This window comes from Erigeron canadensis, chromosome 8 (genome assembly GCF_010389155.1).
Source record: "Erigeron canadensis isolate Cc75 chromosome 8, C_canadensis_v1, whole genome shotgun sequence".
Taxonomy (NCBI): domain Eukaryota; kingdom Viridiplantae; phylum Streptophyta; class Magnoliopsida; order Asterales; family Asteraceae; genus Erigeron; species Erigeron canadensis.
The window spans coordinates 33,002,333-33,028,873 of record NC_057768.1 but is presented as its reverse complement, the minus strand read 5'-3'; the positions used below and the strand labels follow the sequence as shown (position 1 = coordinate 33,028,873).

General features: G+C 34.4%; 5 protein-coding genes across 5 annotated transcripts; 1 reads left to right on the top strand and 4 right to left on the bottom strand.

Moving 5' to 3' along the window:
* Nucleotides 1-980: 980 nt before the first annotated feature.
* Nucleotides 981-2,698, bottom strand: LOC122609781 (transcription factor MYB35-like). Its single transcript, XM_043782723.1, has 3 exons — nt 2,563-2,698; nt 2,336-2,468; nt 981-1,713 (listed from the first exon to the last, which is right to left on the bottom strand). Exons 1-3 carry the CDS (start codon nt 2,696-2,698, stop codon nt 981-983), a joined length of 1,002 nt encoding a protein of 333 aa, XP_043638658.1.
* Nucleotides 2,699-5,273: 2,575 nt separating this feature from the next.
* On the bottom strand, nt 5,274-13,182 carry LOC122579070 (DDT domain-containing protein DDR4). The gene is made up of 12 exons (XM_043751159.1): nt 12,478-13,182; nt 12,260-12,370; nt 10,649-10,735; nt 10,532-10,569; nt 10,077-10,158; nt 9,235-9,341; nt 8,734-8,884; nt 8,551-8,643; nt 8,174-8,294; nt 8,048-8,090; nt 7,147-7,338; nt 5,274-6,552 (listed from the first exon to the last, which is right to left on the bottom strand). The coding sequence occupies exons 1-12, from the start codon at nt 12,808-12,810 to the stop codon at nt 5,706-5,708; spliced, it is 2,205 nt and encodes a 734-aa protein (XP_043607094.1). The 5' UTR covers nt 12,811-13,182; the 3' UTR covers nt 5,274-5,705.
* A 5,659-nt stretch (nt 13,183-18,841) lies between these two features.
* On the top strand, nt 18,842-20,479 carry LOC122610661 (NAC domain-containing protein 1-like). The gene is made up of 3 exons (XM_043783631.1): nt 18,842-19,049; nt 19,272-19,525; nt 19,658-20,479. Exons 1-3 carry the CDS (start codon nt 18,842-18,844, stop codon nt 20,477-20,479), a joined length of 1,284 nt encoding a protein of 427 aa, XP_043639566.1.
* Nucleotides 20,480-21,252: 773 nt separating this feature from the next.
* Nucleotides 21,253-24,125, bottom strand: LOC122610660 (HIPL1 protein-like). Its single transcript, XM_043783630.1, has 6 exons — nt 24,035-24,125; nt 23,443-23,948; nt 23,083-23,299; nt 22,423-22,601; nt 21,870-22,111; nt 21,253-21,634 (listed from the first exon to the last, which is right to left on the bottom strand). The coding sequence occupies exons 1-6, from the start codon at nt 24,123-24,125 to the stop codon at nt 21,253-21,255; spliced, it is 1,617 nt and encodes a 538-aa protein (XP_043639565.1).
* Nucleotides 24,126-25,823: 1,698 nt separating this feature from the next.
* On the bottom strand, nt 25,824-26,417 carry LOC122610659 (LOB domain-containing protein 27-like). Its single transcript, XM_043783629.1, has one exon. The coding sequence runs from the start codon at nt 26,415-26,417 to the stop codon at nt 25,824-25,826; it is 594 nt and encodes a 197-aa protein (XP_043639564.1).
* Nucleotides 26,418-26,541: the final 124 nt, after the last annotated feature.

Here is a 26,541-nt window from a genome sequence, read left to right as displayed (position 1 = left end):
AATGTCAAATACCTTACCAATGGGCCACTAGTCGCATTAACATTTGGCCCATACAATTAGTTGAATAGTTTGTTATGCTCACCTGTCACCTGTAAGACATAAATATATTATAATAACTAATAAGTGAAATAATTTAAAAAATGCCTTCCAAAAAATAAAAATAAAAATCTTTTAACAAATACGTTATAATCAAACTTTTGATGTTCTCTCAACGTGAGCATTTTTTTTTATTTTGAACGATCAATGTTCAACGTGAACATTTTTGTTTTTAAAAAGCGCTTCATACTTGATTTTCGTAGCGATATCCACTTCGAATATATCACCCAACTTTCCTCTTTATGACTTCTCTTTTTTATTGAAATGTGATTGGAAGTTTGTTATTTTATGTTTGCTAAGAATTTATTTATTCAGTTCTACATTTGTACGTGTCATGTAACCAACATCACTAGAATTGCCCATATGGTGATATTGACAACCCTTCAACACCATCGATTGGACCCACGACTATAAGATAAAATGGGCTCCATCGTCGATATCAGCCCAATTAAGTTTAGCTCAATATGAAAGTGTTTTTGAAATAATAACTAACTAGTTCATCGTTATAACAAGCCAATACTGCACCCAAGATTTTGACCTTATATATATTGACAAAATAATTGAAACGATGTATATGTATTGTATATAACTATGGGAGCAAACGAGTTGGTTCAGTTTGGATGCTAATTTTTAAATTAAATTCATACATATTCATAGTAATATATACAAATTTCACTATATCAAGTGCACCATGGGCTTGTTATTTTTGGATTTAAAAACAGTTGAGAAGGATTCATCATAAAATAAATCTTACTAATAAACCAACTTACTCACTATATATATTGTTTTATATAAAGGACTTTATAAATTAAAGAGACCCTATATCTTGGAAACAACCCATTATTCTGTAACTCCAAAAGTCAAACTAAAAGTCAAATTAATTTCTAGTAATAAGATGGGTCACCCAAAAGCCCTGGAAAGTCCAAGAGCATGTCATTTTCTCCATCTAGCATGGCTTCCAAAAATGATCCATCGCAAGCTTCTTCTATAGTTTCTTTAACACCATTATTCATCATTAAAGGGGTGTTAACCTTGACTATCTCAATCCCTCCAAGTGTTTCAAAGTTTAGCTTTTCATCAATGACATTTCCATCTTGTGTATTCTCAATTAAAAAGTCACGCCAATTGAACGTTTGTTGTGGCGTCATTTCATTCAAGATTGAACAAGTACTAGAGGAAGACGACGACGACGATGCACTAGAAACATGGAATTGTGTAAGGGAGAGGTCATTGTTTGGTGACGAGTCTTTGCCATGTGTGATGGCTTGAAGTTGAGTTAGAAGATCAAGTGATGAATCATTTTTAGTCATTTCTGATGGTTCCATTTTGACATTATTGCTGTTGAAGCTAGGAAATAATGTTTCGGTTGGGACTTGTTGGATTTCTTGGTTTGACATGAAGAATGTGTTTTTGTTGTCTCTACTTAGTGAGCCCATTCTAGTTTGGGTTCTTGTGAGTCCGCTAATGGTGCCATAGTCGGCGAGCATTTGAGAGAAAGGCCTATGAGTGACAGGATCAATTCCCATTGCTGATAGCTTCTTCTTTAGATTGGTATTCCAATAATTCTTCACATCATTATCTGTCCTTCCTGGAAGTTGTTGTGCAATTATAGGCCACCTAGAGAAGAAAAACCCCATTAAACATCAAAAGTCTCCTTTTTGTGCCACTAACTTAGTAATCCAATGAAGCTTAATTAGCAAATGATATCATCAAAGATAAGATTATGATAATGTACTTTCATATTGTTTAGGAAACAATAGAGATGTTCTGACTTGAACCATATCAAAGCAAATTTCTACTCAAAGAGTGAAAGAGATATCAAGTACCTCTTTTAAAAGTCTGAATTTTCCTGCCTACGAAAAGCCCTTAATAGAGGGACGGGCTTGGGATAGAATTAAGAAAGAAATTATATGCTCCATATCATATATATATACTTCAATTAGCTTTTGTTTTAGTAAAGATAAAAGTTCAAAAACTATGTTAAGTGTGTCTCATGACCATGTAAATCTCTATGGTCATTGGTTAACATTGAGTAAGTTTTGGCTTGATTTCTACAGTAAAACAGACTAATCTGATACGAGTATATCAAGATAACCATCTTTCAGACATTTGAACCGCCACTTAGTTATCATTCAGATATGGTATTCAGATTCATAAGACAACCTCTTACTAAAAAACATATAGTGCCTAAGTAAATGCAAATTCTATCTACACAATAACTCAATATGAAAATGTGCACCTGCTGCCTATAGCAGAGTGAAGCTTGATGATCATCTCCTCTTCTTGCGGCGTAAAGCTTTCATGCCTAATATTGTCATTCTTCGTAACATTTGTTTTTCTTATTCTACAACTCTTCCCACATCTTCTTAATCCTTTCCATTTCACAAAAAATACACAAACATTCACATCAAAAGACCATTTTGTTGCATAGTTGCAAAGTTCGTTGGATTACAAACTAATCATTACCTGGTTTTCTTGGAGCCCCAACTTGCCAATTACTTGTCGTTTGTTTGTTTACAAACGTAAGCATTTGTGCATCCTCGTCTGCGTTCAATGATCCTGTTCCCATATTAATCTTCTCGCAACACGGAGGTCTTACCATGCTATCACTTGTTTGTTAAATAAAAAATCACCCAAAAAAGAAAGAGGATTGCATTATGGGTTAATTATTTTAGTACTCCGTATTAGAAATGTTTAAAGATGATGAACTTAAAAGAAGGTTTAATCCATGGGACGAAGAAAAGGCGAGGAAAGCATGCTCTAATTAACTAAAATATCATGATAAAATTACATCTACTTTAAAATATTTGAAAGTAATGATGAAATGCAGATAAATTGTCTCATAGAAATAAATAAATGAACAAATAGTAGCTCAACTATTTCGAGCAAAGAGTCGATCCAAAATAGGCTCATATTGCGTGGATTATCTAGTTAAACATTAGATTAAAGTAATTTTAAACTTAAACTATTGAATTTGGTTGGGATTAAAAATGGAAGAAGTGAGTTTTGAATGCGATTTGATTAGTTACAAAGAGATCACTAGTTTGATTAAAGACATGATTCAACTAATTAATTGGAAAACCCAATGTGCTCTTACGTCCACCATTTTTGCATGATATATGGGGTTTGATTAAAAAAAAATTTTATCTGTTATTTTATGTTTAGAATTCAACGATATTTGAGTTTAAAGCAAATTTATAACCAAACATCTCGATTCAAAGCTAATCTATAGTTGGTAAATAAAACTAATAGTGCGAAATAATAAAAGTTACCTGGGTGATTAAGGGTTGGATTTCCTTGCATAAACACCATTTTACAGCTCACATTCACTAATCTATATTCCTTAATAAAGCAAATGTCATTTTATTTCTTTAAACTTTTAAGCCTTTGAATTATCAAATATGTCATTACTCTAATAACTATCACTACCCATTAATCCATTAAATGTACCAAAATACATTTATCCCCTAACTTAGCGTTATCTCACATACCCAATAAAAAACAAAAACATCATCTACAGTTTTCACCATCACACACTCACCCACACAGCCGCCCTCTTCACTCAACTGACAACTGATCATTTAAATGCCGCTTTAAAGAGATGTCTATGTAACGCGCGGGTACCCTTTTAGTCAAAGTAAACACCACCAATGTGACTTAGTGATTAAGCATTTTGATTTTAATCTGATTCATGTGTATTAGTTGCATTTTCAAGTGTTATAGAAAAATAAGGTAGGATCAACTAACATTCTCATTGTACACATGTTATAAAATCTTATCACGCAAAAACATTGTTTTACACAAACCACTAGACCACTTTCAAGATGATGTTTATTTGAGAAGTTTGAGCTTAAACCTCTCGCGGGATAATATGACGCTTAATGACCATATTGGTGGTGGTTACGAATATATTATAAAATATATATAGAGAGAGAGAGATGTTAAGCGCAACTTAGATGATTGAATTTGTAAAGTTTTGAGCCAAGAAGAATGTCTAAAACTACGTAAGTAAATTCTTTGTTAATTTTGTGAAAGGCTAAAAACAAGGGTCGCAAGGTAACACATTGCTTGAGGGGTTTAACAACATGTCTTGTTGAATTGAAATTGAAAGGAGATACACTACCTAGAAGATTTAAAACAACATTTTACCAATAAAATCTTCAGAACAAACTAATGATTGAATAAAAAATATTGAATGAAGTGAATATATCATACGGAAGTGAAGATAGTTTCATAAATTTAAGTTGAGTGTGAAACAACTATCATTCAGTGAAATAAAAAAAATGTGTTATAAATACGATAATCTAATGATAGTTAAATTATATTAAAAAAAACATACATTATGTTTTTAGTTTAAATCTGGCCATACTAATATCATTAACTTTATTTGTCAGTTTAAGTTCTTTTTCATTTCTTTGTTTTTTAAAAAAGTTGCACATATATATTTATATTTTTTAACAGCGAGTTAGTCGTTAGCATTTAAGACGCCACAATGACATCCAATTGGGCAGTATGTGAAACTCGAGTTACACATGCATGAGACGAAACCAGAACTCTCAAAATCCCCCTTTAATAATTCATTCCCACAAATGTAAGAAGTGATTCGAACCTAGTGGATTTCCCAAGATTTAAGACTTTAGTTACCAATGAGCAATCAACTCATTGGCACATATATAAGGCTAATTAAACTCAAAGACTGTCAATTTGGGCGATTTTTAATCATTCGCAGATGATTTTTATATATTCTCATAATAATTACAAACACTTGACAAAGTATATATGTCGCAACGTATGATGTCATTAACTTTTCAATCATCTTTCACAACTGTTAACTTGTTTCGTTTTTAACCAACATATTGACTGACCAATTGGTTGAAAGGAAAACAAAATCAAACCATTTCAGTATTGTGTCAGGGTCGATAACTTAAGAAAACTATCAGGATTTTCATGTTCTAGGTCTACTCATTACGATCATATTCGACGAACTTCTTGGTTAAAAGTGTTTCAAACAGCTATTCAGGAATAAAAGGCATGAGAAAGAGAGCGAGTAGAGCAATTCAACACCAGAAAATAGTCCAAGTATCGTACAGCTTCATAGCCACCCCATTACCCCAGACGTAATGTGGTGAGCAATTACTCCTTTCTTGTTACCCAACTGTTGTTGAGGACGAACAAAATTGGCTCAAAATCTTTGCATAACCTTTCTGAAAAAAGATGATGTTTTCAAGGTACAACAAATGTTGATACTATCAACACATCTGACAAACCGAAATCCTCACTCACTTATTTCACCGACTGAAATGAGATTCACGATTTTTACATACTATGTTACTGCTGAAATACATAAATGTAAGAAATTAGTAGTATCTTTCCGGAGGAGGCTAATGATTTCTAAGTACAACATACAATTTGGCTTCTAAATGTTGATAATATCAACATATCCAGCCAGCCAAGATTCTTGACAGATTGATTAAAAAAACAGTGCTTCGACATCTTAAGTGACAGCCTCCTGTCTCTCTAAATATTACACCGCTAAAAAATGATTCTCCGATTCATATATGAAGGCGGCATGCTTAAAAAATGACCCACCTGACCCAATCTACATGGTTCTAGAAGTTATCTGTATCGTCGTCCTTCATCGGACCATCTTCAAAGCCCGAACCTGGCGCAAGCTCGTTTAGGTCAAGAAACCTTGTTTTCCGTGCACCGTTTTCAAACTCATCTTGTACCGGGCTATCTAACTTCATGGCTGATACATTTTGTTCTTCCTCTTCAATCTTTGGGTGCTCTTCAATAATGGATTGGTCGATCTTAATCTCTTCATTATCAATGTCATTATCATTATCATTATCCATACCAGTATCAACATCATTATCAATATCATCATCATTATCATCATAAATCACGTTATCATCCTCATTATTCTCTGCATCAGTGTCATCACTGCTTCCCATTGAAAATCCTGATTTCTCACTTGGTTCCGACTGTTTATCTGAACTATTAGACGTCTCGAGTTTTGCTGATTCAGGTTCTGAATCTGAAAACTCATACTGTTTATAATCTATACGGCTCCGAGCGGCTCGTCTACTGCGTCTGGGACCAGATTTGACTTCATTGACTGATCTTAGCTTTGTTTGACGCCTGGTCCGGCCCGGCAATTTTTTGAATTTTCGCGGGCCTGCGTCACTTTCTTCACTTGCACTTAACGACTCTTCACCTTCATCCTCATCTTCGGTGTTATTGTCATCAAAATTATACTCCTCGTCTCCTTCAGAACTGCTTGACGTTTTTTTCCTCTCTTTTCGTTTCTTTAGATATTCTTCATCATACACCGCTTCACCAACAATTTCATCATCATCATATTCATAATCACTATCATTGCCCGCCTCGTAGTCTGAAGCTGCTTCCACAAACTCTTGTGCAGAGTAACGTCGAGACCGCTGCCTCCTTCGATCGCTAAATGTAAAATGACAATTTTAGTAATAAACAAGAGGCAGAAAAATGGAAAGGTCAAATAGCTGGTCAAAATGGGTAATAACTTGGTGCGGATGTAAACAGCATAGGCCAGGTTGATCCAAAAGACCAAAACATATTCTCCATTTGTATGAATAAATAAAAAACATTACAAATGATTACAAAACGAGCGGTGGGTTCATTTGAGACCCCTAAAACCCATGGAGACCCAGAGGACCAACCTGGACTAGATGGTCTATATTGATTCAAACCATATGTGCATAATATTTTCAAATATTTGAATCACATGTGATTTAAAACATTATAACATGTGATTACATGGCTTCAAGCCTTCAAGTTTTATACTCGTCTCAGCAGTCTAATTTTATTAAAATATTTTAAAGGATGTGTACACTGAGACTGCACTTTGGTTACTTTAAACATGGTTGAGCAGTTACTTTTCCGGCTAACCGTTTTTACCCATTTCAACTGATTAAAATATACATAACCAAAATCAACCCATCATAAGTAAATGGGCCAGAAGTTCCACCTGTGCAATGAACGAGCAAAGAATAAAGTTAAAAGAACAGTGAGTACCTGCGATCCAACTGTTCGGATTTATGATCCTCATCAACTTCATTATAATCGAGTGAATCAGGAGATGGCGGACTGAACCCGCCATTATGAGAATTATTTGAGGGCGTGGAAACACCCCATCTACCATTTGCAGATGCATCATGTCTCAAGCCTTCTCTTCTTACACTTGGTTCTAGTGAAGGTTGCTTCCCTCTGAAATATAAAAAGATTGAGAAATTAACTAATAGAGATGTGGGTAAAATTGTCCAAAGTTGAGTCCGAATTTTAGAAGTGGCAAGATGGACGGGTTGGAAAACGGGTCAAAAAGAATTCTAGAGAAATTGGTACTTTCTGTCCAAAAACTTTAGATTTTTTGGACTGACCAAAAAACTTTCTGTAGATTTTTTGAAAATCATTTAACTAAATTAATCGGTTAGTTATTATTTCAAAAACACTTTCATTACATACTAATCAAAATCTTAACATAAAAAACACTAAGGAGGTTGTATTGTATGCATTAAGAGTCAACTTTAGGAGACTTTTAACCTGTTTGATACTTTGATCCATTTGCCCTGTCCCCTTTACACATAACTTCTTTTATTTTCACCCTTTTGGATAAAGGAAGGCCAAAATCTATTAGACTAGAGTTTATACTATGTTATATTAAAGGGTGTCAATTGTAAATGTTTCTATTATATATACCCTATGTAATCTCCTATCCTAACACACAATAATACAATGATACATTACAAAGTTTATCTTAATCCATTAATATGTAAAGTGTCCAAAGTGTCACCTCTACTTGAGAGATATTTGGATTAGCCCAGGGAATGTGGGGCTCGTATATCATTTTTTGCAACTACAAGGATGTGATAAACATAAATGTAAATGATTTCAAACAGTGAAGGTCAAGAAAGAGTACTTTGTTATCTTAATCGCCTCGTTGATTGATCGGTCATAATCATCTGAAAAATATATAGAACAACCCAGTGGATCAATACGATGAGATCAAACCATTACAAGTAAAATAATAAAACCTTGATCTTACCAAAAGTGTAAGACACTTGTTTTCTACCGCGAAGAGATCGGCCCAGACCAAGTCCATCGAGGATCATACCATCAAGAAGAAGCGCTTCTCTGTGTTGCTTTTTTAGCAGTTTCTCTCTCCTCTGCCCCGATAAAAACCAGCAATAAATATTTAGCGACTTCAATTCAAAGAAACTAATTAGTGGTATTTTCGATCCAAATACCTATGAATAGGTTGACTTGTTATGTATTAATTCTAATGGGTTAACGTTACTAATAACTTATAAAAAACAGATTTAAAGGGTTGAAGGTTGCCTGATACCATACTTTTAGTGCAGTATTTAAAACCGAATTGTTAGTTTATTATCAATACTACAATTCACAAAAGTTAGAAAGTACCTTATGGACTTTCTCAATCTCTGGAAGCACATCAATTTTTAGTTTCTTCCCAAGTGAAGACTCGGTTCTATTTTTGCTACAAATAAGCTTGTCCTGGTGACCAGATTAAAAGAAGAGGCCATCTTGGTTAGAGAAAAAAACGAAGCACACAAGAGGAGCAAGAAAATCAGTCATAGAGCTTACAGAAACGTCTTGAAACTCGTCCAAATTAGTGGAAACCGTTTCCCATTGGTAAGATGGAACGGAATGTACATTTTTACCCTTTCCCTTCTTCACCTCGACTTTTCTAATCTCACGATACAACCTCTGCCCGATAATAGGATCATCTTCATACCTTCTCACCAACAAATTATACATAATAAGTACACATGAATGGATAACAATATGTTCAGTTTATTTAAAAACATATAACTCCTATCTATCCTATGCTATTAATTGAAAATTAATCATCGTTCTTAGGAAGGAAAAAAAAAAGAACAATCTTTAACAAATTATGATGATGTAAAAATGCAAGACGAACCATTGTATACGAATTTTGCTTTCTCAGACCACTCATCTTACAATGTACAAAGGTTTATTGGCAATGAAAGTCAAGAACGATGGTTTAAGAAGTCAATGAATCCTATATAGATGGATGATTGAGATCCATCTGAAACATATACCATGGAAAGATGGGTCTATTACCAGAAAGAAATTCCATGAGAATCGCCACCTGTACGTTCTTTACGAAATGCAGAGAGAGGAACACCATGTTTTATAGAGTCATCTATATAGCTTCGAATATCATCTTGCTGCAAAATTCCAGCCATATTTAGTTCATCAATGGTTACTGAAGTTTGAATATACTAACATAGCTTAGACTCGAAAAAATATCATGAGAATTGCCACCAGATTAAGTCACTGACAAAATAACAAGGAAAACTGTGACTGGCTACCTAAAAAAACTCAGCTTATATGAAAATATACTACAGTTTACATAAATAGGCGATTTTGAAAAACTTATCTATACTATATTATAAAGCAAATCCACTTTTCAACTTTAAACATTCAATTTCAACAATGTACAACGTTCTTTCTCCTCCATAAATCATTTTATTCCACTAATTCTTTCAAAAACTTTTATCTCAAAAACCGTACATCGATAAATTATAAAAATTATATGGGTGTTCTTAAAACTTCATGCTCTTTCATTAGAGATGTCATTCGATATACTTTCGGCGAATTTTTAAATCCGGGGGCGGAGCCCATACGGCTAAGGCATTTGACTATGACACTCTATGACATATCACCTCCTATGACCTATCATACTCTATGACCTATCACCTTCATCATTTTACCGCCGCAACACGCGGGTACTTGCACTCGTAAACATACGTAGATAATACTGCTTATGCAGAACAGCTCATCCTTGTGCAAAGTCGCATGTATTTTTCATTTTTGCAAGACTAATGTTTTATTTGTGGCACAAGACCAAGAACAGCTATTTGAATCTTGAAAAGCCAATCAATCTATAGAATACGAGTTACCTCAACACGAATGTCACATAAGGCTTTAAGTATGACCACACGAACACCCGGATCAAGTGTGTTGTATATATCAATTTCGGCCCTGAGAAAACAAAAGTTGGTAAATTACTGATGGGCCGAAGGCAAAGTGGAGCTTCCAAAATGAAAGAGTTAGCAATTCAGACCAATTTACTTTCGGATGGTCTAACTAGGTTCTACCTTTTATCTCTACCCAGCCAAATAGATTGCAAGTAGCGTGTAAGTGTTTTATTAAGTGCATAAATCCTTTTACAGTAAATCATTTTCTCCCGAGAGAGGTGTGATTGTTAAAATAGACATTTATTTTGATGACTTTCTTCAATTCCAGACAAGGGTCCGACGTATTTCAGCCTGTACCAAATTTATCTCTTTTGACCAGTTACCTAACCCAACCGACCTTCTCTGCCAATTTTGTCTTGACGATAAGTAAGACTTACCCTTGTGATGCAACTATAGGTAATTCCCCTTCTGATACCTACAAAGAAGTTCCAAATCCAATTCAGTGATTAGCAATGTACAAAAAATTAAAATGCACAAGATAACTTAAAAAGTACCCAGTGCCACCAATCTCTTAGCTTCCGGCATAGAACAGTAACCCAAGTATTTTGTCCTAGAGCCATCCGAGCAATCGGAGGTATTGCCTAAACAAAAAACATCAGATAGACATATATATAAATGGTGAATGTTTAATATGCAATGGTATGGTAAAAATGAGTCAAATCATCAAATAGATAATACAATAAATGGCGAATGGTGAGACATACTGTGTAAAAAAAGCACATAAAAGGATACATCAAAGATACGGATACTTAATCGTACAAATTTTTCTGCCATCACTTTTACCAAGTGTAACCAAATTACGAAAACAGTCAAAACTGCAGTGAAGAAGTAAAGGTCACCCGTATCCTCCTTCTCTCACAAATTCACCAGATATTTTGGCTTTAAATATGTGTCTTTTACTAGTTTTGATTGGCAGGGTTAACAAAAGCATCTAATAGTTCTATAAGGTTCTATAGTTGTTACAGCTTCACCTAATAACTATTTATTCGAAGGCAGAGATAAATAGGTCGCATGAGTAGCTCTTTGACTTTCATTAATTGTTTACAGAAATTTCTAAGTTCTCATTTGATTCCAGGAGATATTATACTTGATGAATTTTTTATGTAACATAACACGTCTCCTGCTGGCAAGTAGTCTAAAGCCTAGAGCAGCAAATCATACTTGTTCTAGGAAGAAGGTGAACTAATGGTCTGCACACTTGTCCTAACCCTATCTAGGGGTAGCAATATGGCTATTTAGGATGGCCCGTCTAAACTTGTAACAATGAGTATGTACATGCAATCCTTAAAAACAAAATTCTATTTTTTTGTACGAATTTGTATAGGTTGTGCCGTACCCAAATCTTTTCTATGATGTTGGGGCATATCTGGGTTTAAAAAATTGAGTTCTAGACTGCCTTTCTCCAAATAACTAAATGAGCTTCCCATTATCATATAAGTATATAAGATAATACTTTATTTGACACCTTTCCACCTCAAGTGTATACACACAAATAATAAGATCATACAGGTATACACCATATCACTATCTTACTTGCTTCATTCAGGCCTTCGCCTTTTTGCTCCTCCCGGCTTAGTTCCCACACAAGACTGGTCTCCTCAAACTTAGTTCCAAAAACGGCCACTTATAGTAAACCCATACATGTTATGACTACTGATTCACTCACTAAACCAAACTAGGATGCACTTATAATTAGATAGTATACATCACTGCACCATATCATCAAAACCATATAATTAGTTTAGCAAAGCAAATAATACTTGACCAAATTAACATCAGTGTCAATAATCAAAATATCATACCCAGTTTCATGACTAATTCTTGCTAGTTACTAACTACTTATCACACTATGCCTTAAAAACACTCTTCTAACTCAAAGATTCCCAGCAAACTATACAAAGATAGACCAAGAAACAAAATGCTACAATGTCATTTGTCTATACAAAAATTCAATCTTTTTCCTCCTCAAAATATACTTCTTTAAAGCGAGTCGGATCACCCAAGCTCAAAATAGGGGAAAAAACAGGCAAAACAATTGCAAAGAACAAAACATTACACAGTCATCTAGCTTATAATTTTCGAATGCAATCACACATAGTACCAACCTTCAACAAAGGAATATGTATTTCACCCAACGTATTATTCGGCGTAATCAAAGCTGTCTCGAGCTCCTCCACCGAAAACTCGACTTTTATATTCAATAATGGCCTGAAAACCTGCAAAAACATAAAACCTACATAAACCCACTTCACATTCCACCAAAATCTCATTCTAACAAAAAAAAAAATTCAAACTTTTTTGGGATTTAATCAAATTTTCTTACATTTAAAAAGTTAAGAATAGAGGCCAACTCCCACATAGACCTAATACGCCAACGTGGCAACTGTGATGGTTCAGGTTCAGCAACCAACGGTGTAATGACGTCACTGTACGGATTAGGCGGCGACGGCGGCGGTTGTTCTTCTTCTTCATCTTCTTCTTCCGCCACTTCCGGTCGTTTTCGCCGGCGAGGCTTCTGTTTCCTGACAGCCGCCACGACCGCAGCTTCAGCCACAGCAGCTTCGTATATCCGAACGGCGGAGCGTGCTGTACATGCACGTGACGGCCGTTGTCGTTTCACTACAGCAAGGTTGGTGTTTGTTTCCTGGTCCGACATAGTGGACCGGATCTTGAAATTTTATTTTCTGGGAATTTTTATTTTCTAACAAAAGAGTAAGAAAAAAAAAAGATTGTAATTATATATAGAATCTATACATATGAGATCGTGGGTTGTGTTTATTTGGGGTTATTTTTAAGAAAGTTTGTAACTTTATACAGATTATGGAAGAAATTTACATATACAAACATAAAAATCTTGACTTTAATTTTTTTAAAAATTCGTGGGTGGGAGAGAAGAAATCAAGAAAGAGGTTGGAAATTGGGAGGAAAAATGAGAGTGAAGTGGTGTTCAGAATTGAAGATTTTAGGGCAGAAAGAAAGGGGTGTGTGTATAGGGGAAAACCAGTTTTCCTGTTTGACAAAAGTGAACAGAGGAGATTGATTGCTTAAGAACGATGTCGTTTTGGTGGTTACTTAAATGTGACTTTGAGAAATTACGATGGTTTTCGATACCGTATTAAAACCGGTTACTCGTATTACTAAACCGATTATCATCGAAGTATAAACTATTAAACTCAATACAATACCATATTGTACCAACTAGAGGGTCTATAAGCCCGCGTTTCAGACCGGCTTCAATGATCATAATTACGTTCGAATGTTTGCGATATACCATAAAAAAACTAAACATGCATGTTAATGTTAACTGACAGCTAAAAATATATATAAAAGAACATAAATATATGTCTACGTTTCCTATATCAAATATAATTAAATATAATAAACCAGTTTAAAAGTTTACATAAACATATATGTTTTATTTAGTTTTAAAAGAAAGGCAAAACTGAGTTGCGCAAGAAAAAACAAAAAATCTTTGCAACGTAGTAAAATCCGGAAGGTAATACAGGGCGAGACATAAAAAATAAAATGTAAAAAAAAAACTCATAAAAAGCACTAAAATAACCCTGTTTAAAATTTTGTCATATTAAATACATATATTTATTTTTTTAAAAATCTAAAAGACAAAGCAAATAAAACCATCATATTAATATATTAGAGCCAAATCAAATATAAAGATAAACGAAATCTAAAAAAATCTTAAATAAAAACAATATGATAAACCTGCTAAGAAGTTTGACATATTAAATATATATGTTTTTTACAAAAAAATAAATAAACAAGCTAGCAGACAACTGCGCAGCTACCTGCTAGCCTGGTTCACTATTCATGATTTTATTCCTCTTAATAGAGGTGTATAATTATATCATCGAAGGTATAAACTCAATGTCGTGCTTTAATGATATCATCATTTTGGTTGATGCCTAAGGATGAACAAATTATCCAAATACAATTAACTCCAATAAAAAAAAAGTAAATGGAATAACTCATTTCCAAAAAAAGAACTCAGTCACAGAAAACGAGTCTACCGAGTCAACCCAGTCAAGACCTGGATTTGGGTTTTCATTAGAGGCATCCGATGATGAGTTGGGTTAATTTCTTTTGTTTATTTTTAAGGTTTTACAAATTGTCTTGAAAAGATATCAACACACAATTCAAGAGACATTTAATCTGGATACATGGTTATTTGAATTAACGAAAAATATACTCCGTATTTATTCATTTACATTAATATCAACTTTCGGAAGAAAAAATAGTGATGAAAGAAGGAAATACAATTTTGAACACATTCGACCAACTAACATTCTGACAGCGTATAAAAAAATAAAAAATAAAAAGAAATGAAAAAAGGACCACCCTAGTTTTAAAGGTAGAGGGTGTGTTGGAATATTACACCTAAAAAAAAAAATATTTTACTCTCATCCTTTTTGTTCTATGTGTACAACAACAAACTCTTTCCCCGTTGCATATTCGCGGACTCCCTATGGACGTTCATTCTTATCGAGTGCAAACTATCACTCACAAAATATTCTTGTATCAAAAACCAATTCGAGGTACCCAAAACTCTCTGCCTTGACCCAAAAAATAGCAAACTACTCAAAATAGTTACCTTAGCCTATTGTTGGGTGTTATGAAAAACCATTATTGATAGCATCTTGCACAAACTTTCATCACTCACTAAAAGTTCAAAACCATTAGCTTCTTATCACTCTCTAATAGATCAACAAAACCCTGTTTGAAATGGTCAAAAGGTACACTTTTAGCATCTAATGTTCTATTATTCTTAGAAACAACATATTCTTTTATATGTATCATTAGCTTCTCGGTAGCTTTTATTATTATTAAAAGAATTTGTGAGTTAAAAAAAATATCCCAACGGAAAAACTGAATTGATACAGGTATAATACCGGTATCTGTTTTTTGGGTACACATAACGCCTAAAACCGGAAGACATATTTTTTTTTTAACATATTGATCATAACATCTAGTACAATTCCAATTATATTAGATTTATTGAGAAAATTTAAAACATTAATACAAAACTAAATAATATGAAACTTATAAAAGTAATGCAATAAATGATTGATGAAGTTAGGTCATCCTTATGCATCATAGTTATACTAAAATTTAAAAATTAAACTATGATAAAATACATCAACTTTTTATATGTATATTATCATGTATTTATTCAAAAATAAAACACATTATATAAGAATATTTATTCCTATCTTAAGTTTTATTAGACTATACGGAGCAACGCGTTCCTCGTCTTGGGAGCGCCATGGAATGCCTCGAAGACACCACGTACACCGCCATGGGTGGCGTTCTATGCAAAATAAATTCAGTCAATGTCTAAAGCCGGGCGGGATAGAAGTTTTCGAATTTCAAAACATTTAACTGTTGAGAACGGCTAGTATTGACCCAAAAAAAAATTTTAGTTTTTTTTCCTTTTATTATTTTATTTAACCATTTTCTATAACTTTTACTTTATTCTTTCTTTCTTTCAACTTCTCATTCTTTTTTTTCTCTCTAAATTTTATTAACTTTTCACAACTTTTATAGAAAAAAATGTATCCATACTACAACAACCTAAACTATCGTCAACCACCTAGGATAAATACAACACCGCAAACCGATATGAACGACCCCAATCTCCATAACAACCCGAACTTTATCAATATTGTAACACCCCAAGATTTTTAAGATAGATAAATTAATCTCTTTTGTAGTTTTGACATTAAAATAATTTTCTAATTTTTAAATTTGAGTTATGGGGTTAATTTAGTTGAACTTTAGTGAATATTGGGTATTATACCCGCTTAATTGAGTAAAAAACGTGGCTTGATGAGAGGATGTCTAGCTACCTTTTCTTTTGACTCATCCTTCACACTAATTCTTTTTATTTCTAAATCCATAATCTCATTCTATTCTTCCATCTAAAAGATTCAATCAAGAAGTTCCATTATTCAAGTAAATTAATCAAATCATCTAACTACATAATAATAACTTTAGTTTTCAATTGAAGAATTCATTTGGGAGAATTTGTAGGTGTATATATGTGTGGGTTGAAACACACAAGAGAAAAGAAGGAGATATTGGAGATTTTCCATCTTAGTATTTGTCGTTTAAGGTAAAAATCTCCTTTGACTTAGTTTAAATTTTTTAGTTTCAAGAATTAGGGTTCTTGAGATGGAAAGAATTAGGGATTTTGAGAAATGGTCATTTTTGCTTTAAAATCCTTTGTTGTTGGTCATTAAAGGGCCATGCAAGATTGTTTATGATTTTCCCAATTTTCAGTTTTGTGCTTTAATTGTTATTGAGTTGGGTTCATGATTTTCTTAGAGAAATGGTAGTAACTAATTATGGTCAATATTATGAAAATTGATAGAGCAAGAAAATGAGGGCATGACAATATGGTGGGAAATGTGAAATGAGATTTTGTATGACATGAACCAACTCAATAGCATTTTTTAGAATTGATGGATTAGAAATGCTAGTGAATTGTTAGTATGGCTAATTTGAGTTAGCCAAGATTGTGAATATATTCTTAAAAGAATATTGTGATTATTTGCTAGGTTGAAAGCTTTGCAACTGTTGTGGCTATATTTGATTGTTGGTTGTCGCAAAGGAGGTGAGGAAATTTGCATACTTTTATATGTGTGTTGGGTCGATTATCATATAATGGTGGATTCCGTGTATGGTAATCGATTTGGCGTTAGGGCCTAATTTTGAGGGCGGGGCCTAAGAACTCCATAGTTGTATTAGGACGGGGTCTAAGAATCCCATAGTTGTATTGGGATGAGGCCAAATAACCTCTTTGATTATTGTTTAGCATATATGGATCTATGTATGTGTTTGTTAACGCAAAATTGAGTATGCAAGTGATGGTATGACTATATCATTGGCTACATGCGATAGTTTTTTGTGTGCGTATATATTTGTATACAAGTTTATTCACTAAGCATTTGCTTATGTTTTTAGTTGTTTACCCTTTTTTTTTGCAAATAAAGTTATTCGTGTTTCAGCCTATATTATAAAGAACAGGCAGTAACTTTCTCTAACTTGGTAAGGATTTATAGAAGTTTATTTTATATAAGAGTGCACATTGTTACTTGTTAGTTATCAAGCTCTAGATTGTTTACATGGCTTCAATTTTTACCAACTCCATTGAAGTTAATTGATTGTTTGAATCTTGTAAGTTATCCTATACTTTCTTACGTTCTCTTGTTTGTCATTTGAACCTGACAAGTATGGTTTATTAAAAGGAATGCTGAAGGTAAGCATCTTTATTCCCTTGTTGGTGCTATCTACTTACTATATGCCTTATTTTGAATATGTGGAGTAGCTCATTCCATATTATTTATGGTTATGTCATCGACTTTTGCTATATATCCTGTGTTCATACATAGATGTTGTAAGCTCTTCTTATGACTAGTGTGAAATAATTGCTAAAACTTATCACAGCTACTTCTTTGACGTGTTTTATTGCATAAATGCATAGTTACTTATGCATTCTAGACTTGCTTTCTCTTTCTGATATATGTTCGCGTGCTTATAACTTGTGTTTGGTTTTGTTGCATGTTGCAGGCATAAGTTATGTGGGCTAACAATCAATTTTGAAATGAATTAGTGTACATTAAGTGGTTGAAGCAAATGGTCAAATAGATTCTGAAGCAAGTACCTCTTGGATTTTTGATGAAGATTTTGAAGACCTATTATGGCCATTATGGTTATGATGATATAATATATTGTTATACGAAGATGTATGAATCTTTAGTGTTTATGTATAAACCTTGATGTGTCAGAGATGATGTATGTATATAAGTTATTTTCCAAGAAAATGATAATTGAGCTTCATTTGAATTTGTTGATCTTGTGGATATTTTATTATGTAGTATGAATCTGGATATATCATAAATATATTTAGAATTAAATTTATTAAAAATAACGTTGTTCCAAAAAAAAATTTTTTATTAAAAATAAAAAATATATACGAAAAGTAAATGTCAAGTGAAACGGTTTTTTGGAAATTACAACCGTTCCAAACCTTTGTTCTATATCTGACTTTCTGATCATTTATGAAACTGTTTATAGCCAACCGTGACAAAAGTTCCATTATTTGAAACGGTTTTCAAACCGTTCTAAAATCCATTTTATTTTTTGGAACACCATTTTTCAATACGGATGAAAAAACGTTCCAAAAAATAGCAATAACCGTTCCAAATCTCAATTTTTTGTAAAGTCGTGTTATAACTTATAAGTCTTTCCACCAAGTGCTGTGGTAGTTGAACAAAACCTCTGGTATAATAAGTTGTACCTTTTTTCTTGAATAAACTTGTATTTTTAATTGTATTGCTTTCTTTTAAAAAAAAAAAAATATAATGGGCCTGAGTCGAGGTGGTAGGATTTTGATAGTGGGCCTTAAAGTTACGAATATACAACTAATGTTTAGCGGGCCCGAATCGAGGCGGTAGGATTTTTGATAGTGGGCCCGAAAATTAGACACATGCGCATAAATTACAACATTTGGCTTATAAATATTCACGTGCAATTAATTAGGGTAATACTCTACGTATTACGAATTTCGTCAACTTTGTTATAAAATTAATTAGGTTTATTATTACAAAAAGTTCGTACGGACGGACGTCAAACGCAACTAGCGCTTGCTTCCAAGATTTGATCGATCAAGAATGGACGGAAAGCATCAAGGAGGAGGAGGACATGGTGTTGCTGCTGCTGATTACGCGAGTTCGTTGGGACCCGGCTATCGTTTTTGTCCAACAGATTCGGAACTCATCGTTTACTACTTGAAACCCAAGATTGAGAGACAGATTCACCCAAGGTTCGCCCGGTTCTACGACGTCAACATCTACGATTACCATCCAAAAGAACTTGCTGGTACGCACGCTATTAGCTAGCTACTCGATCGTAGTTAATGATGATTAGTTAGTTTATATATAGATGCATGATGATTGATCATTAGTTAATGATCAATCACTTTATATGGTTTTTGATCATTATAGTATATATATGTCTATATGTATGTATAGCTAGATAATGTATTAATGAATGTGTATGTGTTGATGATTGATCATATATATATTGTATGTGTAACTGCAGCAAAATACGCGGGGTGTGAAGACAAGTGGTACTTTCTGACACGAAGACAACCCAAGTATGCAAACGGGAAAAGGCCTAACCGACAAACCAAGGATGAGGGAACCTGGAGAGCCTCACAGTGCTACACACAAGTACTGGCGGAAGATTCCGATGGAGGAGTCGTTGGATTTAAAAGAAGTCTGGCTTATTTTGAACACCACGTTAAGAAGACGGACTGGCTGATGCACGAGTACACCATCACTGATGACAACAAGGTATGTATGTATGGTTACTAATTAGTTATAGTACGTATATATGTATGCTTAATTAATTAGTTATATCATCCATTCATTATTTCTAAATACTCACATGATCGACTACTTAACTTTAATTCTGTATGTATGTAGATGAACGATTGTGCTCTGTATAAGATCTATAAGAAGGAAAGTAAAAAGAAGCGGCTGCGGACTACTATTCAAGAAGATCAAAGGAATGATTATGCATCAGTAGTGCAACAAGTAGCTGATCAAGAGGAGCAGCAGCAGTCACATGAAGATCAACCTGCTGCTGCTATAAAAAGAAGAAGAAGATCATCATCATCGCAAGGAGGAGGGAACAATTGCCCGCTGCAAGAAAACCACAACAATCAACCTCAACAAGTTGTTGATGGTGACGTCGATGAGTTATTGGCACCACATCACAAAGATTATGATAAAAATAACATCAACTCATTAATCATGCTGGACGAGGAGGAGGAGGTGGTGCAGCCGCCGTATGATCATAATAATAATAATAATTGCCTGCTGCAAGAGAACAACAACCCGCCTGCACCTCTACAATTAATTGATGATGCTACTACAAGTGTGCTGACTACTGCGGATCATCAAGCAGTTGGTGATGTAGTGATGGATGAGTTATTGGCCCAACTTTACTACAAGGATTATTATGATGACCCTACAATTGATAATGATTCTAATTACTATAACATCATCGACTCATCATCAGTATCCATGGAGGAAGTACTGGTGCAGCCTACTCATCAAGAAGAAGATAACGACGGGTTCGATGAGATAGAGGCCCTTCTTTACAGCCAAGATGATGAAGATCATCAGAATATTGGTCATAAGCAGCAATACGATTCCATGCCAGCTGCTGATGAAGAAGAAGATAATTATGATGAAGTTGAGGTTGCTAAATTCATGAAAATGCTTACTTACTGCTCAAGATGATCGATCATGCTGGTATATATATATGAAGCTCAAATAATGAAGACAATGACACTTTCTGATGCTGCTGAAGAAGACATTAATTAATGGCACGTACAATTTGACGACCGAAGATGTTGCTGATCATATACAAGTCTTTCTCTGGATGATTTTTTGAACTAGTCACTAGGATTCTTAATTGCTTCTTCTTATGTAACTGTTGTTGGATGTTTGTAGTAGCTTGCTTATTTGTTGAGTAAAAGTAGGGTCCCCAGGGCTTGTTTGGGTTTGCATCAAAAACACCACGGAGTGAAAACCGGTGGCTTGGCCTCCGCCCGTGGGGGTTTTTCTTATGTCTTGGTGTAAACCGTAAGCGGCATAACTTTTTTCATCCCTTTGCCAAACTTAGCAGTTAAAGTCTCGGGAAGTATCTAAATAGTGTAGTTAGTTTATATCTAGATATGGGTGATTATTGATTGTACTATTGATCTTCTAGCACATTGCTAGTTGACCGTACGTTGTTTATATATGATTCAAAGTTCGCCATTATTTATAGTATTTGTAGTATGCTAGTGACTGTTGATTGTCATGATATCGAGATATATAATCATGCTGCATAATTGGTGTCATGTATAGTTGGTGTAATTCAGATCTACTCTGCAGTCTGCAGCCCAAAATTCTAATGACAAACCATAACATCACTTGATGTCGTACGTTGACCAAAATCATCCGTGATGAGTAGAGCTATTACAAACACACTGGGTGAGTTATATAAATATGCGGTTTCCATACAGAAATCAAAGGGAAAAAACTACCATAAATATAAATACGATGAAACATGTGGCTAAATCTGCAGCCTTCAATAAGGTTCCAGATGAGAAAACTCTAGTCGAATTTGAATACTTTTCCTTAGAGCAATGGTACCCACAACGGCTTGGAGCTGCAACTCTATACACACCACTGCTTGCCAATAAGTACAAATCCTTGTTGTTATCTTCACTTAATGACACCACATAGCCCAGGTCAGGAACATTGTGAACCCCAGGCTTAAACCTACATTCCATTGGTGAGTCACGGGCACAACCAAAAGGGACCTTGAAACTAGTAAAGTTCTCACTGTTTTCAGTGGTTTCTATAGTTGCCCATATGGCATAATTGTACAAATCAGTGTATATATACCTGCAAATGTACATGTTCATATATATGGTTATATTCTCATCACTTTCATGAAATAAGGTTATGCATCTAAAGTGCGATTTATGGGTATCTAACTGTCCCAAATTATTTAAATTTAAAGAGCCTGCTGATATGAAGTTATGCCAAATGATTAAGTAACCATAGCTGATATGAATTCACCAGAAAACCAATATAGTTCTTCTCTTTTCAACAATCAAATTTCTTAAAAAATACTAACCAGCCATACAAGCATGGATCAGCATCAGCACGATAAAAATAACCACCTATCACTGAGGCGGGACCTTTGCTTGCATCACCATTATCATGATTGTATCCTGCAATAGGAAATATGGGAGTGATAGAGGTTGGTTGAGTGTACCCTCCAGGTGCATATGATGGATGTGTGAGATAAGGCCCCTCGTAAACACGCCATCCATAGTTTCCACCTTTCTTGATTAGATTAATCTCTTCATATTGATCCTACAAATGTAAAATTAAGCTAATAAGATGTAGAGAAACTCTTTATAAGCAGGTATTCAAGTATATGCTTACTTTTTTCGACTGGTATAATACTATCAAACTTGGATTTCCGTTATCCACTGATCATTCTTGTGAAAATGCAGTATAACACCATCCCTTACAGATTGATTTGGCAAAATGAGTGGTTTGGATAATGGTCAAAAATGGGTACTCTGTAAGTATTGGTCAAAAAAGGCCAGGCTGGATCAGCCCATTACTAAACCCTTCTTTATGGCTTTCTTTTATTTTTTGAATGGTTAAAATAAATGTACCTTTCCGATATCAATGCATATGAAACGAGAAGACCTTTCTGAGTCAAAACTGCAGCGCCAAGGATTACTAAAACCCAAGGCCCAGATTTCGGGTCGATATTCAACATCATTAATGTATGGATTGTCTTTTGGTATAGAATAGTTTCCCCATAAGTATAGTTTACTTACTTCTTCTGCACCTAAATTCATGTAATCATGTTCATCACATTGCATAAATAATATGTTACTGCCTGCATTGGCATCACCGGTAATTTAACAATTTTTTAAAATTTTAAATATTTTAGTTGATCGGAACTTTAACATGAGTTCTTATAGAGGTGGAAGCTTTAACCCTTTGACTTTACTTAGGAATGGGTAAACTTAGGCTAAAATGGTAGATGGATTAATAAATAGCTTGAGTGGGAAGGGGTCATATTGGTCCAACCACCAGAAATGACTTTTTAAGCATAGAACCTCCTGATCATTTTAATCAAATTTAGTAATAATTTTTTTTTCTGTGATCATGTAATTAAAAGTAATTACCATAAAAAATATAAGAAACAAAAACCAAAAATGTTTCCAGTACTTGACCCATTCAAACCTCAGGATGATAAGAACCTGTTTCAACCCTTTACCCAACCGGCCATTTTACAACCTCTAAATTCTTGCCAAGATGCTTACTCGGTATGGTGTCGACATCAAGCCTCAATATCTTTCCAAGCAATGACTTCTTGTTTTGTGCAAAATTGTATGGATCATTAACATGTGAAGCATCTCCGATCATGAAATACAGGTAACCATCAGCGGGGCCAAATAGAATTTGACCAGCATGATATGCTTCAAACGGGAGCCCCATCGTGAATATCCTCCTCACTTCAACAGAATTAGCATGTCCTTTCTATATACATAATCAAGAACACATAGTTGATGTCCATCAACTTTTGGTTCAAACGATCATAATCAAATTTGAGACTGACAGCAATTTGATAATCATTTATAACAAAGTTACAATAATTTGAAAGCCATTTAAACTTTAGTTACCCATGAAAGTTTTGAAGAAGCCGCGGTGCCATTGGCAGTGAACTCGGCAATTACAAGGTGAAACTGGCAAGGATAAGTTTCTTGAAGAGATTCAGACTTGGAAGGATCACAACCAACATCAGTATTACATGAACATCTGCCTTCACATCCAGGCTGCTGAAACTTATCACAGTTAAAAGCAACAAAGAATCTTCCATTACTTGTAAAGTTTGGATGGAAAGCCATACTCATTAGACCCATTTCTGTTGCAAATTGCACTTGATCACTTAAATCAACATACGGGTCAGATTCATCTATCATCAAGGTTTGTGATGAACCCACCTCAGGAACCATGGCTAACCATATCTTACCTTTTTGGTTACAAACAAAAACTCGATTTGAGCCATCTGGATGTGGAACCATGTAGACATAGGTACTATTTCCAAGTTTTTCCAGACATAGCCCTTTTGGAGGTTGAGATGCATTTGTGTCCTTGGTCACATTATCGAAAGAGAGTTTCAACTGTCCTGCATCCACAAAAACAAGAAATGTCATAGAATAGATGGAACAAATGTCATGAACACAAACACATAAAATAGAGATAAATTCAGACTTGAGTTGGTGCAAATAGAAGGAGACGGTGAAGAAAGCTGAAGAAGCGGCAAGAGAATGAATATGAAGATAATCTCAGTGATTCTAGTCATGACATTTGGACTATGCATTATCCCAGTAGTACTTATGTCTAACTTTCCGTATCATATCATACCACAACACAACGTAATATGGATTTTTAAATGAACTTTGGATTTTGATTGCAGTAAGGTTGCTACTTAATGATTTTATGGTTACAGTGTGGGTCGCAGAGATCGCTCTCTATTATGGGAGGATAGCTCTGGGTTGGGTCACATATCCAAACAAGCATTATTCACACCGGTCGAGTTGACTTTTTCAAATAGCAGCTAACCTTCTATATTTTGGATGTTTAAAAAATTACTGTGTGTTCATCAATCTCAAGTCCACTAAGCACAAACATTAAGATGTACAAAAACAGCAATCTCAAGTATACTCTCACATAATTTCCAGTGCATACAATTGATTAATTAGGATTATTCAATGAATGTTGACATATTAAATAACACCAGATATGTCTGATGTATTTGTGGATTTGGGTGCAACTATGATCTTGGCTCCTAATTTCCCAACACTTCCATGTTTTCTCTACTTTTTAAATCAACAATACAAGAATGTTTGTTTTTATCTCCCCGTAATATCAGACTATTTCTACGATTTTTTAAAGCATTCTGAATTAGGAAATCGACTGTCATACTACACATATAGATGCATAGATAAGGTCAAATTGCATAGAATTTTGAAAGTAGCAACGATTTTGTAAATGTTACATTATATCATGAATGTACAATATCAAGATACTGCAGTTCTTGTGAGAACCCAACGCTACAAACATAAACATGTACTGCAGTTTCAAAAAAGGCACAAATGTTACCTTTTTATAACTTGAGTGACATAAAACTCACATTTAAAGACTACAAATCTCTCAAAGTCCAAACAATACAATAAATCAACATGTAACATACAAATTATGATATCAAACAACCATTACACACCAAAAAGCACTTCAGTAAAACTAACAAATAAAACCAATGAAACTGTTGAGATTCATGTAAAACGGATGCCTTGTGATCAGCAAGTTGATGACTACTTCAATGATCGATGAGCTTAATCCAAGAGGATGCATCAATATATAATCACAAGTTCACAACACCTACACCGCACACATTATCACCTGCGTTGCTTTAAACCATAACTGTCACGAGGATTATTCGTGTTCTATAATTGCCATTCTTCCACAAGTACCTTAAATGACATATCAAAAGAACAAAAGGCTTGATAAGATTTCGAGCAAACAAATACAGGAAAGTCAATGGATGATTAGGAAAACCACTATTATATAGGGATGATTTGCCACACCCATGATGCTAGTACGTATGTACCTATGTTTGGAAGTACTTTATGTTTAAACATAATAATGGTTATCACTATTATTTTTTTCAATGCTATAGATGTTTAAATACTATACATAATTTAAAGTGTAAACAAATTCACAATTTTTATAGTTTTTCTAACAACACAGAAAATTGTAGCGTGAATTTGTGATGGTATAAAAGTGGTTTAATGGAAACTGAATTATAACCACAGGGCCAAAATACCAATTGCCAAAATGCCTTTAGGTAATGCAAAACTACATACAGTTGAGATATCATATCATTGCTAAACATAACTTTTAACTTTATGAACATAAAACATGCACCGAAAACTTTTATAAGTTTTTTGATACATGCGTACCTTGGTTAATTCTCTTATATAAAGTTTATTTATGTTTGTCATTCTTGGATATTCTCAAAGAAGGAATAAATTTCACTGTGTTCGTGTTGAATAGCCGATGCTTGAAGCCAAAAGGCATTAACGCATACATCAGTTTTGTTGTAGGATGATATCGGCAATGTAGTAGAGCCCTGGTGTCGCGGGGTGGGTAGTGTGTTTTCAGGTTGCACTGCAGCCTTGCCAAGTTGTAGTGAACCACGAGACACTACATGTGACATAGAGGTTAAATGTTGCCGCTCATGGTGTTGTTTATAAAAAGCAAGCTGAGTGAGGACGTTACGCAGCTCCTCCTCAGCTTGCGTTATTTGGCTTTTAAGATCATAGATTACAGTGACGCAACCATGAACTGGGAACTGGTCACGCATGTTAGCCTCAAATATTATGGACTGCATGGCCTCGGTTTTATGGCATGGGTTTATTTTTTCGAGTATTCTTAAGATGTTCCTTACTCCAAAGAGCTTGTGTGCATTTTTGAAAAGTAAGGGGTGTTCAGGGCGGAAGTGTGGTGCAAATGCACAATCGGGAGTGCACCGCTTACGCTGATACTTGCATGCGGCACAAGCTTGGGTAGTGTTAGCACCCTTGAGTGTCATCTTGTATGGTTAAAAGAAACAAAGAAATGTGTGTATTTTGGTTGAAAGACAAGAAGAGTAGAAGACCATGTACACAATAAAAATTAAGGAGAGTGACAATTATTCATACATAAACTTTAAAGCA